This window comes from Theropithecus gelada, chromosome 10 (genome assembly GCF_003255815.1).
Source record: "Theropithecus gelada isolate Dixy chromosome 10, Tgel_1.0, whole genome shotgun sequence".
Lineage (NCBI taxonomy): Eukaryota > Metazoa > Chordata > Mammalia > Primates > Cercopithecidae > Theropithecus > Theropithecus gelada.
This window is the reverse complement of record NC_037678.1, coordinates 67648535-67662759: the sequence shown is the minus strand read 5'-3', so window position 1 is coordinate 67662759 and position 14225 is coordinate 67648535. Positions and strand designations below refer to the sequence as shown.

At 42.2% G+C, this 14225-nt stretch overlaps 1 protein-coding gene across 4 annotated transcripts in view; it reads right to left on the bottom strand.

The window, feature by feature from the left end:
* TRPC4AP (transient receptor potential cation channel subfamily C member 4 associated protein) overlaps window positions 1–14225 on the bottom strand; it is an 88075-nt gene that overhangs the window by 34629 nt on the left and 39221 nt on the right. For all 4 annotated transcript variants that reach the window (XM_025400171.1, XM_025400172.1, XM_025400175.1 and 1 more), the window contains 2 exons: window positions 10387–10515; window positions 4414–4621 (listed from right to left, as the gene is read on the bottom strand). In XM_025400171.1, the coding sequence (XP_025255956.1) occupies window positions 4414–4621; window positions 10387–10515 (337 nt within the window). The remainder of the gene's footprint in view (window positions 1–4413; window positions 4622–10386; window positions 10516–14225) is intronic.

Below are 14225 nucleotides of genomic sequence, written 5' to 3'. Positions count from 1 at the left end.
GCAAGAAAATGACCTCACAGCCACAGTTTATTAAAAACAAAATGAAAACTTTTTGGCAACATCCTACATATTTCAGCTTTCCATACAGTTATGGACTGTATCCCTCCAGCCCCTGCAAATTCATATATTGAAGCTCTAGCCCCAAATATGACTGCGTTTTGAGACAGGCCCTTTAGGGAGTGTGGTCGTGTGATGGTTAATTTTAGCTGTCAATTTGACTATACTGTGGGATGCCAACGTGGCTGGCATAGCACTGTTTCTGGGCGTGTCTGTGATGGTGATTCCAGAAGAGATTGGTGTATGAGTCTGTGAACTAAGGGAAAATCTGCCCTCAATGTGGGCAGGCACCATCCAATTGGCAGGGGAGCAGTGGGAGGTGATGGAGGAAAACCAAAAGGGATTCTCCCCCTTCTGGAGCGGGAAGTTTTTCTCCTACTGCTCTTGGATATCAGACTCCAGGATCTTAGGCTTTTGGTCTCTGAGACTCGCACCAGCAGTCTCCGGAGTCCTCCAGCCAGGGAGCTACACCATCAGCTTTCCTGGTTCTAAGTTTTCTGGACTTGGACTGAGCCATGCTAACGGCTTCTCAGGTTCTCCAGCTTGCAGACGGCTTCTCTTTTATTTTCTTTATTTATTTTTGGAGATGGAGTTTTACTCGTTGCTCAGGCTGTAGTGCAATGGCGCAATCTCAGCTCACTGCAACCTCCACCCCCTGGGTTCAAGCAATTCTCCTGCCTCAGCCTTGCAAGTAGCTGGGAGTACCGGCATGTCACTACGACTGACTAATTTTTGTTGCAGATGGCTCATCACGGGACTCCTCCGCCTCTGTGATCATGTGAGCCAATTCCCCTAACAAATCTCCCCTCATAAATCCTACTGCTTCTGTCTCCAGATCTGGAGACTGCTGCCTAATACAGGGAGGTAATTAAGGTTAAATGAGGTTACAAGCGTGGGGCCCTAAACGGAGAGGACTGGTGTCCTTCTAAGAAGAGGAAGAGACACCAGAGATCTCTGTCTCTCCTCACAGACGCAGAGGAAAAGTCTTATGTGGATACAACAAAAACGTGGCCTTCTACAAGCCAGGAAGAAAGGCCTCACCAGGAACCAATCCTGACAGCACCTTGATCTTGGACTTCTAGTCTCCAGAACCGTGAGAAAAATAAATGTCCGTTAGTTAAGTCACCTAGTCTATGGTATCTTGTTATGGCAGCTCAAGCTGACTGACACACACACATCTGAGATAAAGGCATTTGCTACTGGAGTGCAATTCAAGAATGACAACATTCAGAGGACTAAGACTTTTCTCACCCACTCATGATTGAATTATGTCCACTGGCTTGGCCTTCCCAGGGCATTCGAATGGAGAAAATCATGTGGGTAAGGGAATGGAGTAGGAATTACCGTCAGAGTCAGGAGGAGTCAGACCCTGCACAACCTCATGTGTGGAACCTACAACATTTAAGCTTTATTCCAAAAGCTACAAGCAGAATCACATATAGACTGTCTACTACGTTAGTCACACAGGTTTGAAAGTGAATCTAGATATTTTAGAGAGACTTAAAAAAAAAAACCTCCCAAATAAAAAAACAAAAACAAAAACTGAGCTTTGGGTTCTCAGTTAATCAAAAAAGCGCAGCTGACCAGAACAGTTCATTCCTCAAGAATAATGGGTAATGCTGGTTTTACTTAAGTCAGTTTACAAATAGGCATATGAAGGCAATCAGTACTAACAGGATCAAAATCATCTGCCAGAATAGATTCCTTAAATGGGAAACTAAAAGGTGCAAGTTACTTAGTGCCTCGGCACACACAGGTATCCCATACAGAACCGTTCTAGCCCTCGGTTTCCTCACATGTGCAATGGGGATACTAATCTCTATTCCACAGGGCACTTGAAGGATTAAATAAAATCAATTATAGGTAAAGCAGTTAGCTCAGTGTTTGCCATGCATCAGGAGCTTAGCAAATACTACCTTTTGTCAATGTATACGGAGGTGTGTACACCAGTTCTGAGGTATAATTCAGTTATAATGAAAGTCACATATTTTTTAAAAAAGGCAATTTCCTAAAATGAGAACTCCCCGCAAATCATAAAGGAGTGGGAAGAAAACTGTACACAGACCAAGGAAGACCTTGTATCTACGGACACAGGAGGAAAAGCAAACCTGAAGAGATAATAAACAAACTGTGGTCAGAGTCCACAAACCTCTACCTTTACATATGACTACAACATGTAAAATTATATTCCCTAATAACCTACAAAGTATAGTTATGACCACCTCGTATTCCTAACCAAAACTAGACAATAACAGAGTGAATGGCGGGCTCATATTCAGCCTCAGGAGACGAGGCTGCTCTGAAGCACCTGACAACTCTGCAGAGCCAGCCTGGGGAATGCACACAACTGGACTTCAGAAACAAAGAACTGTTTTCAGAGCATGATTAGGGTTACCTCTGGATGGTTGTGGTTTTCCGCTGCTGCTTTTTAATGATGCATTTGTATTATTTTACCTTGTTTACTTGGTGTACCCTAAGGTACACCAAAGGCTTTTGTATGAACATTTCTAGCCTGTTAACACTGAAAAACTAGCTTTTAAGACACAAGTTTCAGTTCAAATATGAATTATCTACACTCTTATGGCCAAAACACATATATGCCAGTTTCTCCAAAATCTGTGCAGGCAACAACATTTTAGAAAGAATACAGTTCTTTTGCTACTGAACAGAAATAGGTGGGGTAGGTTGGTTAGAATAGTGTTTTGTTTTTAAAGTAATATATTTACACGGTTCTAAAATCAAACAATATATGAACGTATACAGTAAGAAGTCCCACTCCCACTGCTACTACCTTCCCTTACCAGCTACTTCCTATTAACAACCACTTTAGGTTTCTTGTGTATCCTTTCAGTTTCTTTAGGCATACCATATGTGAGCAAACGTATGGTCTTATTCTCCCCCAACTTAATACAAAAACTATCATATCATACACACTGTTCTGTATTTTCCTCTTTATCATTAATATATCCTGGAGTTTTTCTATAGCAGTACATAGAGATCTTCATTTTTTCAAAGCTACATAATTTTCCATTATATAAATATTGAATACATTAAGCAGTCTAGTGTTAATGAACATCTGGGTTGTTTTCAGTCTTTTGTTATTACAATGTTGCAATGAATAATTTTTTTTTTTTTTTTTTTTTGAGACGGAGTCTAACTCTGTTGCCCAGGCTGAAGTGCAATGGTGTGATCTGGGCTCACAGCAACCTCCGCCTCCTGGGTTCAAGCAATTATCCTGCCTCAGCCTTCCGAGTAGCTGGGACTACAGGCATGCACCATCACACCCAGGTAATTTTTATATTTCTAGTAGAAACGGGGTTTTGACATGTTGGCCAGGCTGGTCTCAAACTCTCAACCTCAAGTGATCCTCCTGCCTCAGCCTCCCAAAGTGCTGGGATTACAGGCGTGAGCCACCGTGCCCGGCCTTAATGAATAATCTTGTACAGTAGTCCTCCCTTAGCCAAGACCCCCACAGTGGATACCTGAAATGGCAGATAGCACCAAACCCTATATATACTATGTTTTTTCTTATATACATACATAACTATGATAAAGCTTAATTTATAAATTAGGTACACTAAGAGATTAACAACAATAACTAATGATAAAACAGGACAATTATAACAAGCTGCCGTAATAAGAGCTATATGAATGTGGTCTCTCTCTGGAATTTTCCAGTTAATATTTCGGATTGCAGTTGAACGGGTAACTAAAACCACAACATGAAACTGCATACAAGAAGGGACTAGTGTCTATACATCATTATCTATAAAATGAAGGCCCAGGAGAAACCTAGTAGATCAAAAAGTATATGCATTTGTAATTCTGATAAAAAGTAGTTCTTAACTTTTTTGTGGTTCTGAACCCATTAACAAACCTAATGAAAGGTATGGAACTTGGTTCCCAAAATAATGAACAGATACACAAAATTTACATACTAGGAGCCTTCGCATGGATCCATCTCTAGAGATATTAAAAAGGGGTGCTAGGTGTGGTGGCTCACACCTGTAATCCTAGCACTTTGGAAGGATGAGGTGGGTGGATCACTTGAGCCCAGGAGGTCAAGACCAGCCTGGGCAACATGGCAAAACCCCATCTCTACAAAAAATACAAAGATTAGCCCGGTGTGGTGGCACCTGCCTACAGTCCCAGCTACTCGGGTGGCTGAGGTGGGAGGATCACCTGAGCCCAGGGAGGTCAAGGCTGCAGTGAGCCATGATTGTGCCACTGCATTCCTGCCTGGGTGACACAGTGAGTTCCCATCTCAAAAAAAAAAAAAAGAAAAAAGAAAAAAAGATGATTTAGGAAAGGCCTCAGAGCTATAATCTCAAAATTCTGAGAACTTGGAGACTTTACCTTGATTGATTTCAGCTGCAGAAGGCCCCAAACTCAAGCTCTTCTTCTGTTGAGCATTTTTGGCAAGAAGCGTGTGCTTGTCATCGTTCCCTGTATCCATCTCTGAAATGGTGACAGCCAGAATCCGGCAGAAATTAGCGAGCTGCTGCTGATCGAAATTGGATACTAAGGAACTCAGATTGGGGACTTCATCTAGTCGGATCATTTCCTACAGAAGACAAAAATGAAACAATCTCCATGCTCAATTCACTCAAGAGATTGGATGTGCCTCTCTTTTGCATCCCCCTAAATATGGGGCTCAGTGGCTAGATCACTTAGGTTCCTATCCCAGCTCTGTAACTTGCAGCTCCGAAACCTTAGTTAAGTTATAAAAACCTTTCGAGTCTTTGCTTGTTCATCTGTAAAACAGGACTAACCTGCCTCATGGGATTAGTCTGAGGACTAAATTTACCTTTTGACCACCACTGTTTTCACTTGTTCTTGTGGTATATCTTGCCTACTTTTTTAAAAAATGGAAATGCCTACCACTCAAGTTTTGCCAATTATAAATTACCATTCTTACTACAGATTTTCTTCTTAAAAAAATAAAACACTTCAAATATAGCTAAAGGCCTCTGTGTATTCCCCATCCAGTCGCATTTTCCTATCTCCTCGCAGAAGTAGCCATTATTTTGAACTCTGTGTTTATTATTCCCATGCATATTTTTATACTTACAAATATTTCCATTAAAATACATGGTACTGCTCTGCATGCAGTGTGAATGATACCATACTATACCTTACTTTTCATCCAACATTTTGAAGTTTATCTACACTGATATGAGCAGCTGATTCAATCACTTCCCACCGTTTTACCTCACAGTTTAATCACTTCTTTTTTTTTTTTTTTTTTGAGACGGAGTCTCGCGCTGTGTCACCCAGGCTGGAGTGCAGTGGCGCGATCTCGGCTCACTGCAAGCTCCGCCTCCCAGGTTCAGGCCATTCTCCTGCCTCAGCCTCCGAGTAGCTGGGACTACAGGCGCCCGCCACCACGCCCGGCTAGTTTTTTGTATTTTTAGTAGAGACGGGGTTTCACCATGTTAGCCAGGATGGTCTTGATCTCCTGACCTCGTGATCCGCCCGCCTCGGCCTCCCAAAGTGCTGGGATTACAGGCTTGAGCCACCGCGCCCGGCCACTTCTCTTTTCTTTAATAGACAGGGTCTCACTCTGTTGCTCAAGCTAGAGTGCAGTAGTGTCATCATAGCTTACCACAGACTCAAACTCCTAGGCCCAAGTAATTCTCCCACCTCAGCTTCCCAAGCAGCTAGGACTACAGGTGCGTGCCATTACACCTGGCTAATATTTTAATACTTTTTCTTTTTTTTTTGAGATGGCATCTCAATCTGTCGCCCAGGTTGGAGTGCAGTGGCGTGATCCTGGCTCCCTGCAAACTCCACCTCCCGGGTTCAAGCAATTCTCCTGCCTCAGCCTCCCAAGTAGCAGGGACTACAGGTGCCCACCACCACGCCTGGCTAATTTTTGTATTTTTTAGTAGAGGTGGGATTTCACCATGTTGACCAGGCTGGTCTTGAACTCCTGACCTCAGGTGATCCATCCACCTTGGCCTCCCAAAGTGCTGGGATCACAGGCATGAGCCACTGCGCCCAGCCAGCACTTCATTTTTATAGAGAAAGTGTCTCACTATTGTTGCCCAGGCTGGAACTCCCGGACTCAAGCAATCCTCCCACCTTGGCCTCCTAAAGTGCTGACATTACAGGCGTGAGCCACTGTGCCTGACCCTTTCTTCTTGTAACACGTATTTAGGTAAACTACAGTTTTTCACCATTAAACAATGTTGCAATGAACATTCCTACAGGTACTCTCTGTGTACACATATGTGACCATTTATCCAGAGTGAGAGCAAGAATTGTCTTTTTCTTGACTTTACTAGAAATATTTCCAAAACATTTAAATTAAGTTTAATATTTGCTGTAAATTTTTAATAAATACCCTATAGCTGTTATATTTTAATAAATACCCTATATATTGTTTCTAAGTTTTCCTTCCATTGCTAGCTTTTATTAGGAATGATAATTTTATGGAATGCCTTATGTTATTTGGTTCTATTCTCATTTATTACTCCTTAAAATCTGTAAATGTCATGTACTACATGAGCTTTTCTCATTTTGAACCATGCTTGTGCTACTCAGGTGACACCTGCTATCCTTTATCCCACTAATTTACTTCCACTGGATTGGGTATTTCTCTCACTGCACAGATCACATGAACTTTTAACAATCTGTTCCTGCATCTATTTCCCAAACAATCTGACCATACTTTGACGAAGGCATATAGCCTACTCTTTCTCCTGAGACTCAATGTACAGGACCTGGTAGCAACGGTATCAGTGAACGTGCCCAAAACAAGTGCATGACTCCTAGAAGCTCTCATGAATCCCACACTCCCCTCTATTTCTAGTAATGGAGGAAGACAGGAATTTGCTGTGTAGGGGGCATTGGGGAATGGCTGCTTCCACCTTTCCTTTTCCCTAGTACAAAACAAATGTCAGCTACTGCTATTATTGGCAACTAACTTTCAGCTCACCAGTTCCTCTAGCCCTGTCTAACTCAGTAAATGGGTCCCAAAACAGGTCCTACCACCCCCAGCCCACTTCTTATGGTTGTTTTAAATTTTAAGATTTTTTTTTTTTTTTAAGGCAGAGTCTCGCTGTGATGCCCAGGCTGGAGTACAATGGCACAATCTCCGCTCACTGCAACCTCTACCTCATGGGTTCAAGCAATTTTTCTGCCCAGCCTCCCAAGTAGCTGGGACTACAGGCATGCACCACCATGCCTGGCTAATATTTTTAGTACAGACAGGGTTTCACCATATTGGCCAGGCTGGTCTCCTGACCTCAAGTGATCTGCCCACCTCGGCCTCCCAAAGTGCTGGGATTACAGGCATGAGCTACCGTGGCCAGCCAAGAATTCTTATGTTTTAATTTTTGATACATACAACACATATTATGCAGCATAACAAAATGACTAGCTGTGTGTGCCTTTCCTATTGCATCTCTCTGCCTCTGGGAACCACTATCATTAATTATTATTGCCTTGCCATTTAAAAACTAGTTTTATCAATAAACAATTTGCTTTTTTGAGCTTTATGAAAATGATATGCTACCTACAGTGTTCTGCAACTGGCTTCTACCACCCGATTATTTCAATTCCTCAGCTATGTTGTTGCTTATGGCAACAGTTCATTCTTCTACTATATAATATTCCACTGTGTGAAGAAAGTACATTCATCCCTTCTCCTATTGATGGATCAGAGACTTGGTTTCAGTGTTTTGTTCTGAAACAACGAAGCTACAAATGTTCTTATGTGTTTCTTGATGCACAGGTGGAGAAGTTTTGCTGGGGCAGTGGCTTCCAAACTTTTTAGCTATCACCAGGAATGACCACTAGTAAACATACACGTGGAAATGTATATATAAATGTCAAACAAAAACTTATTCAAATAATACCCTTACACAATACAGTTTGCTCTTTTCTATCTGACTGACAGACCCGATGGATTGATTTCACAACCTTCTGGGTTTCAATCCTAAGAATCACTGTTCTAAGACTGAGCTTCCTCACAAGTGTGTCCAGGCACAGATTATAAGGTGACCCATGCAAAATACTGATGCCTCAGCCCTCAGGGCAAAGCTTCCCTAGGTGCTGGGGCACAAGGTATGTGGCTGTTCAACTACAAAACAAAAAAGAGAATATTCTGCTGATAAACATTTATCAGTAGTATGCAAGTGTTTCCACTGATACATATACTCACCAACATTTGCCCACTCTCCCCCTCACTATGGTATTGATGTGTATTTCCTTGATTGCCAGTGAAGTTACGCATCTTCTCTTTTATATTTATGGACCATTTCTTTCTCATCTGTGAAATGCTTGTTCATAACACTGCCCATTTGTCTACTGGGCTATTTGTCTTTTTCATGCTGATTTGTAAGAATTCTTTTTTTTTTTTTTTTTTTTTTTTTTGGAGAGGGAGTCTTACTGTTGCCTAGTCTGGAGTGCAGTGACACAATCTTGGCTCACTGCAACCTCTGCCTCCCAGGTTCAAGCAATTCTCGTGCCTTAGCCTCCCCTGGGATGACAGGTGTGCACCACCACGCCTGGCTAATTTTTGTATTTTTTAGTAGACACTGAGACTGGGTTTCACCATGATGGCCAGGCTGGTCTTAAACTCCTGACCTCAAGTGATCTGCCTGCCTCAGCCTCCCAAAGTGTTGGAATTACAGGCATGAGCCACCGCACCTGGCCTGTAAGAATTCTTCATAAATTCTGAATACAAATCCTTTGTTGGTTACCTGAATTGCAAATGTCTTTTCCCAGTTTACGGTGTTTCCACTTTCTTTATGGTGTCTACCCCCTTTCAAACTACACCAAGATACCCATAATGTTTGGTAGAACATGTCACCATTTTGGGGTACACAAAAAAGAATGAGAGGGAGTGAGAGGTAAGTGGGAAAAGTCATGAAGGAGCAATTCTAGACTCCTATGCTGAGACTGCTAAGGAGTCTGGAGTTTCTACTCTGGAGGCCCCCTTTCACACACTGGCTGGAACACACAATTACTGGAATAACAACAAAGCCTTTTATCAAAGGGCACAAAGGGTCTGTCTGGGGCCTGCACACATCTCCAATGTGTTCCTGCAGACAATAGGCCACTTGTGCTGGGCAACGACAAGCAAGGCCTGGGGAAAGCACAGCAAGAAGAAATGAAAGCTGGGGTCACCACAGTGCACGTGAACACCCACTTCCCTGCAACAGCAACCTCTAGGAGGCTGCTCAACAGGAAGAGAAAGAAATCTGCCTACCAGCAAACAACATGGAGGCTCAGGACAGATTAGGACTGAGGAGGTGAGCTCCAGATCCTAACAAGCATTACACCAAAAATGTAACACAGTGAGTCTCTAACAGAGGTCTATGAATGTATTTTTGGGTACCCGTGAATTCTTGAAATTTTTAATTTAGTTTTCATTTTGATCATAGTTTTTTAAAAAAAAGTTATGGGTCATCTGATTATCAACCTTATGACCAAGTGGCAGGATTTCAGAGCTCCCATTTGTCTCCTACTGTGCTGGTGCCAATTAACCAACTTTAATTGTTGAAGACTAATGAGAAACGATAGAGGCAGACTTCATAAGTGAAAGCCAAACATTACTACCAAGGGGAACATATCCCTTGGTAGTAATGAATGAAGGCTTCACAGCAGTTCAGATAGCGGTAGAGAAAAGTGGTAAGAGAATGGAGTCACTGCACAGCATACAGTAGCACAGACATGCTACAAAGAACTTGCCCCATGGTAATGAGTGAGGGGCAATTTGATTTCAGCAAAGTAACATGCGGCATCACACTACATTCACAGAGTCAATCTGAAGTTCTGAGTTTTAGAATTAGTTTGCTTTTTTTTTTTTTTTTTTTTTTTTTTTGAGACTGAGTCTGGCTCTGTCGCCCAGGCTGGAGTGCAGTGGCCGGATCTCAGCTCACTGCAAGCTCCGCCTCCCGGGTTCACGCCATTCTCCTGCCTCAGCCTCCCGAGTAGCTGGGACTACAGGCGCCCGCCACTTCGCCCGGCTAGTTTTTTGTATTTTTTAGTAGAGATGGGGTTTCACCGTGTTAGCCAGGATGGTCTCGATCTCCTGACCTCGTGATCCGCCCGTCTCGGCCTCCCAAAGTGCTGGGATTACAGGCTTGAGCCACCGCGCCCGGCCAGTTTGCTTTCAATGTATATGTTTGTTTAGGTTTTACAGTCATGAAAGAACCACTAGTATAAGGGGTAATCCAGGTTTACACTTGAATATATCCAAGTAACACAAGACATAATTTAACACTTTCTTTTAAAAAAGCTTTGTATATTATTCAGGTTTGAGAATCCAATGGTCTGAGACACCCTTCCCCATCTGGTCAGCTGGAGGACACAGCTCACCTTTTTAACACCCAAAATATCTTCAATGAGGGTTGCTGTTTGTAAGAATGTCTTCTTACTTGTCATCAGTGTAAACAGGAAGATCACAAAGTCATTCTTTTCTGCCAAACGCTTTGTAACTCCCTCCGTCTGTCACAAGAAGAAAAGGCAGAATAAGTTGTAAGTACAAAATAAATTATGAAGAGCAAGGCATCCTTTACCGACAGTGAAAAGCAATTTCACCTCTGAAAACTGGCATGAGTCAACACAACGGGAACGGCATGACTTAACTGTGGGAAACATTCGTTAACTCCCCAGCCATGGAAGAAAAAAGCCTCCTGACATTCAGGCTACACAAGGGGAGCCCACTTGTGAGAACATAACACAATGAGATGGTATTTCCTAAGATAACTTATCTCAGAGTTCTGACGGCCATTCTTAAATCTGAAATCCAACAGTGCCGAAGCATGGACTTAAGAGTCAGACCCATGTTCTAATTCCAGCCATGTGATCCTGAGCATATCACTTCTCACCTTTGGAACTCCATTTTTTCATCAGTAAAATGATCATCTTAAAAGTCTTTGAGGCCAGGCATGGTGGCTCACACCTGTAATCCCAGCACTTTGAGAGGCCAAGGTGGGCAGATCACTTGAGGCCAGGAGTTCGAGACCAGCCTGGCCAATGTGGCAAAACCCTGTCTCTAATAAAAATACAAATATTAGCTGGGTGTGGTAATGCACGCCTGTAGCCCTAGCTACTCGAGAGGCTGAGGTAAAAGGATCACTTGAGCCCAGGAGGTGGAGGTCGCAGTGAGCCGAGACGAGGCAAATGCACTCTAGCCTGGGCAACAGAGGGAAACCCTGACTCAAAACAAACAAAAAACCCAACAACAACAACAACAACAACAACAACAACAAAACCCCCAAGGAGTATGAAGGAAGTAAGGAAACTAGCTGGTTAAAGACCTTAAAACTTAGGTTCAAGAGTTTGGACTGAAAACTGCAGTACTGTTAAGTACAGTGGCTCACACCTGTAATCCCAGCTACCCAGGAGGCTGAGGTGAGAGGACAGCTTGAGGCCAGGAGTGTGAGGCCGCAGTGAGCTACAATCTCACCACTGCATTCCAGCATGGGGACAGAGTGAAACCTTCTCTCTAAAAATAAAGAAACTGCAATACTGCTAGCTTACACACACACACCTCCCACCCCTACTGCCTTAAGGCAACTACAGCTTAGTGGCTTTAATATTTCTTTCTTTTTTTTTTTTCAGCCTCTAAACTGAAAAAATTCCAAGGCTTACTGCAATAAACTTGACCTCTCCCTAAAAAGTATAATCAAGTGTACAGACACACAGTTTGGTAAATGGGAACCCCAAGTTAGGAAGCATTTCAGAATCAGTGAAATGAGGTATGTCACAGCAAATTTAATTTTCTTTCAATTTTAGAGACAGGGTCTCACTCTGTTGCCCAGGCTGAGGCCATGACTATTCACAAGTACGAATATAGTTCACTGAAGCCTCAATCACCTGGGCTCAAGCGAGCCCCCCACCCTCAGCCTCCCGAATTGCCAGATCCCCCCACTTCAGGCTCCTGAATCACTGGGACTACAGGCGTGCACCACCACACCTGGCCAATTTAATTTTCAAAGTGAAGGCATCAATAAAGATGTGCCAAGTATATAAATCTTCAACGATCCCATTAAATAGGACACTAAAGAAAGCAATCTCAGTCTGTACTGATACATCTCTGTTCTTCAGTTGTAGCACTGACACATTTAAAAAAAAAAAAAAGAGAGAGAGAGGAAAAAAAAAAGGTTGTATTCCCAAACTACATACAGTACCTACACTGGCTACGAGATGTGAAACAGGACTGACTCTACTTTTACTCAGACAAGCAAAAGTTCTGGAAGATCCAAAGAAACAGAACAAAAAGAGAAATAAATTTATCACTTTCTCTCTATCTCCAGGCTGTCAAATACATAATCCTGCTGCTCTAACTAGCTACCCTTCACTACCCACCTTTCTCCTCTCTTCAATTTATCAAAGTACTACTCCTTTTACAGACTGGCTAAAATGACTTCTCTTGGAAAGCCTTCCTAAGTCAAGACTGGCCACCCAAAAGGCCATCACAATCCTTCCTTTCCTCTACATCACAAGTTCTTAACTGAGGCCAAAAAGCACTAAAACGATATATAAAATGTTGCATGCAACTACTGGGGAGAGTTTTTTCCATATAATATTCATCATAGGTTTTTTTTTTTTAAAGACAGGGTCTCACTCTATAGCCCAGGCTGAGTGAGTGCACTGGCACAATCATGGCTTACTGCAGCCCTGACCTCTCAGGCTCATGCAATCCTCCCACCCTAGCCTCCTGAGGAGCTGGGACTATAGGTATACAACACCACATCCCGCCAGTTTTTTATTTTTTTGTAGAGACAGGTTCTCGCTATGTTGCCCAGGCTAGTCTTGAACTCCTGGACACACATGATCCTCCTGCCTCGGGCTATCAAAGTGTTGAGATTATAGGTGTGAGCCACTGCGCCCAGCCTAATTATAAGCTCTTGACCTAGTATTTGTCAAGTATCTAAACAAGGAGCTACAAACTAGCATCCGGTAGGCCAAGCTTTTTCTGATGAGCAGTACTGTTTTTTTTTTATATTTTATTTTTTAAGAGAGTCTCATTCTGTCACCCAGGCTGGAGTGGAGTGGTACGATCTCAGCTCACTGCAACCTCTGTCTCCTGGGTTCAAGTGATTCTCCTGCCTCAGCCTCCCAAGTAGCTGGGACTACAGGCATGCACCACCACGCTCGGCTAATTTTTGTGTTTTTAGTACAGATGGGGTTTCACCATGTTGGCCAGGGTGGTCTGGAACTCCTGACTTCAGGTGATCCACCTACCTCAGCCTCCCAAATTGCTGGGATTACAGGTGAGAGCCACCATGCCCAGTCAAAAGTACTTTTTAAACTTTTGAATTCAAACATCTTTAGACAGGACACCCTTGCTCCAGTTTAGTCACAGTTTACACAAGTCCCCTCTCCAACACCAGCAATTCCAAACATTTCCTGTTTTCTGCCTGATCCCTGGAGGCATTGGTGTTTGAAATCCTAAGAGCCCCAATTTCTCTATGTAACATGGAATTCAGCCAGATAGCACATAATTGGACCATATCATCCCATGTTGCTTAAAATTTTTTTAAAATTTTATTTAAAAATACTTTTAGTTGATATATAATAAAGGCACATAATTTCAGGAAGCATATAATTTAATACATTCATATAATTTATAAAGATCAAATCAATGTACTTGGGATAGCCATCAGCTTAAATACTTGTCTTTTATGTTAAGAACCATTCAAATTCTCTTCTAGCTATTTTGAAATGTAAAACAGATTATTATAAACTAAGTCACACTTACTGATTTATCCTAACACTAGGTCTTATTTATCAACCCATATACTTGTACCCATTAATCAACTTCTCTTCATACATTTTTTTTAACTTAACTGTTTTATTGGAATGTCACTGATTAACAATAGGTATCATGATTTTAAAACAGCCTCATAAAACTACTGACTATATGGAAGTTGCCAATGATAGAGTCATTATTTTATACACTGTCTTCTTCTATAAGGACAATTTCTTTTTGGCCTTAGTTGCAAGAATTGTGCATTTCCTGAACAATTTGTTTTTTAGCTTATAGATCTCCCTGTGCCTATCTCTGTCATTAGCTATACATGGCTACTGAGCACTTGAAAGGTGGCCAGGCCAAACTGAGGTGTGCTCTGGTGTTCAAATGAGAAGGAAAAAAAAAAAACCATTGGATTTTGAGAGCTTAATACCAAAAAGAGTAAGTATCTCATTAA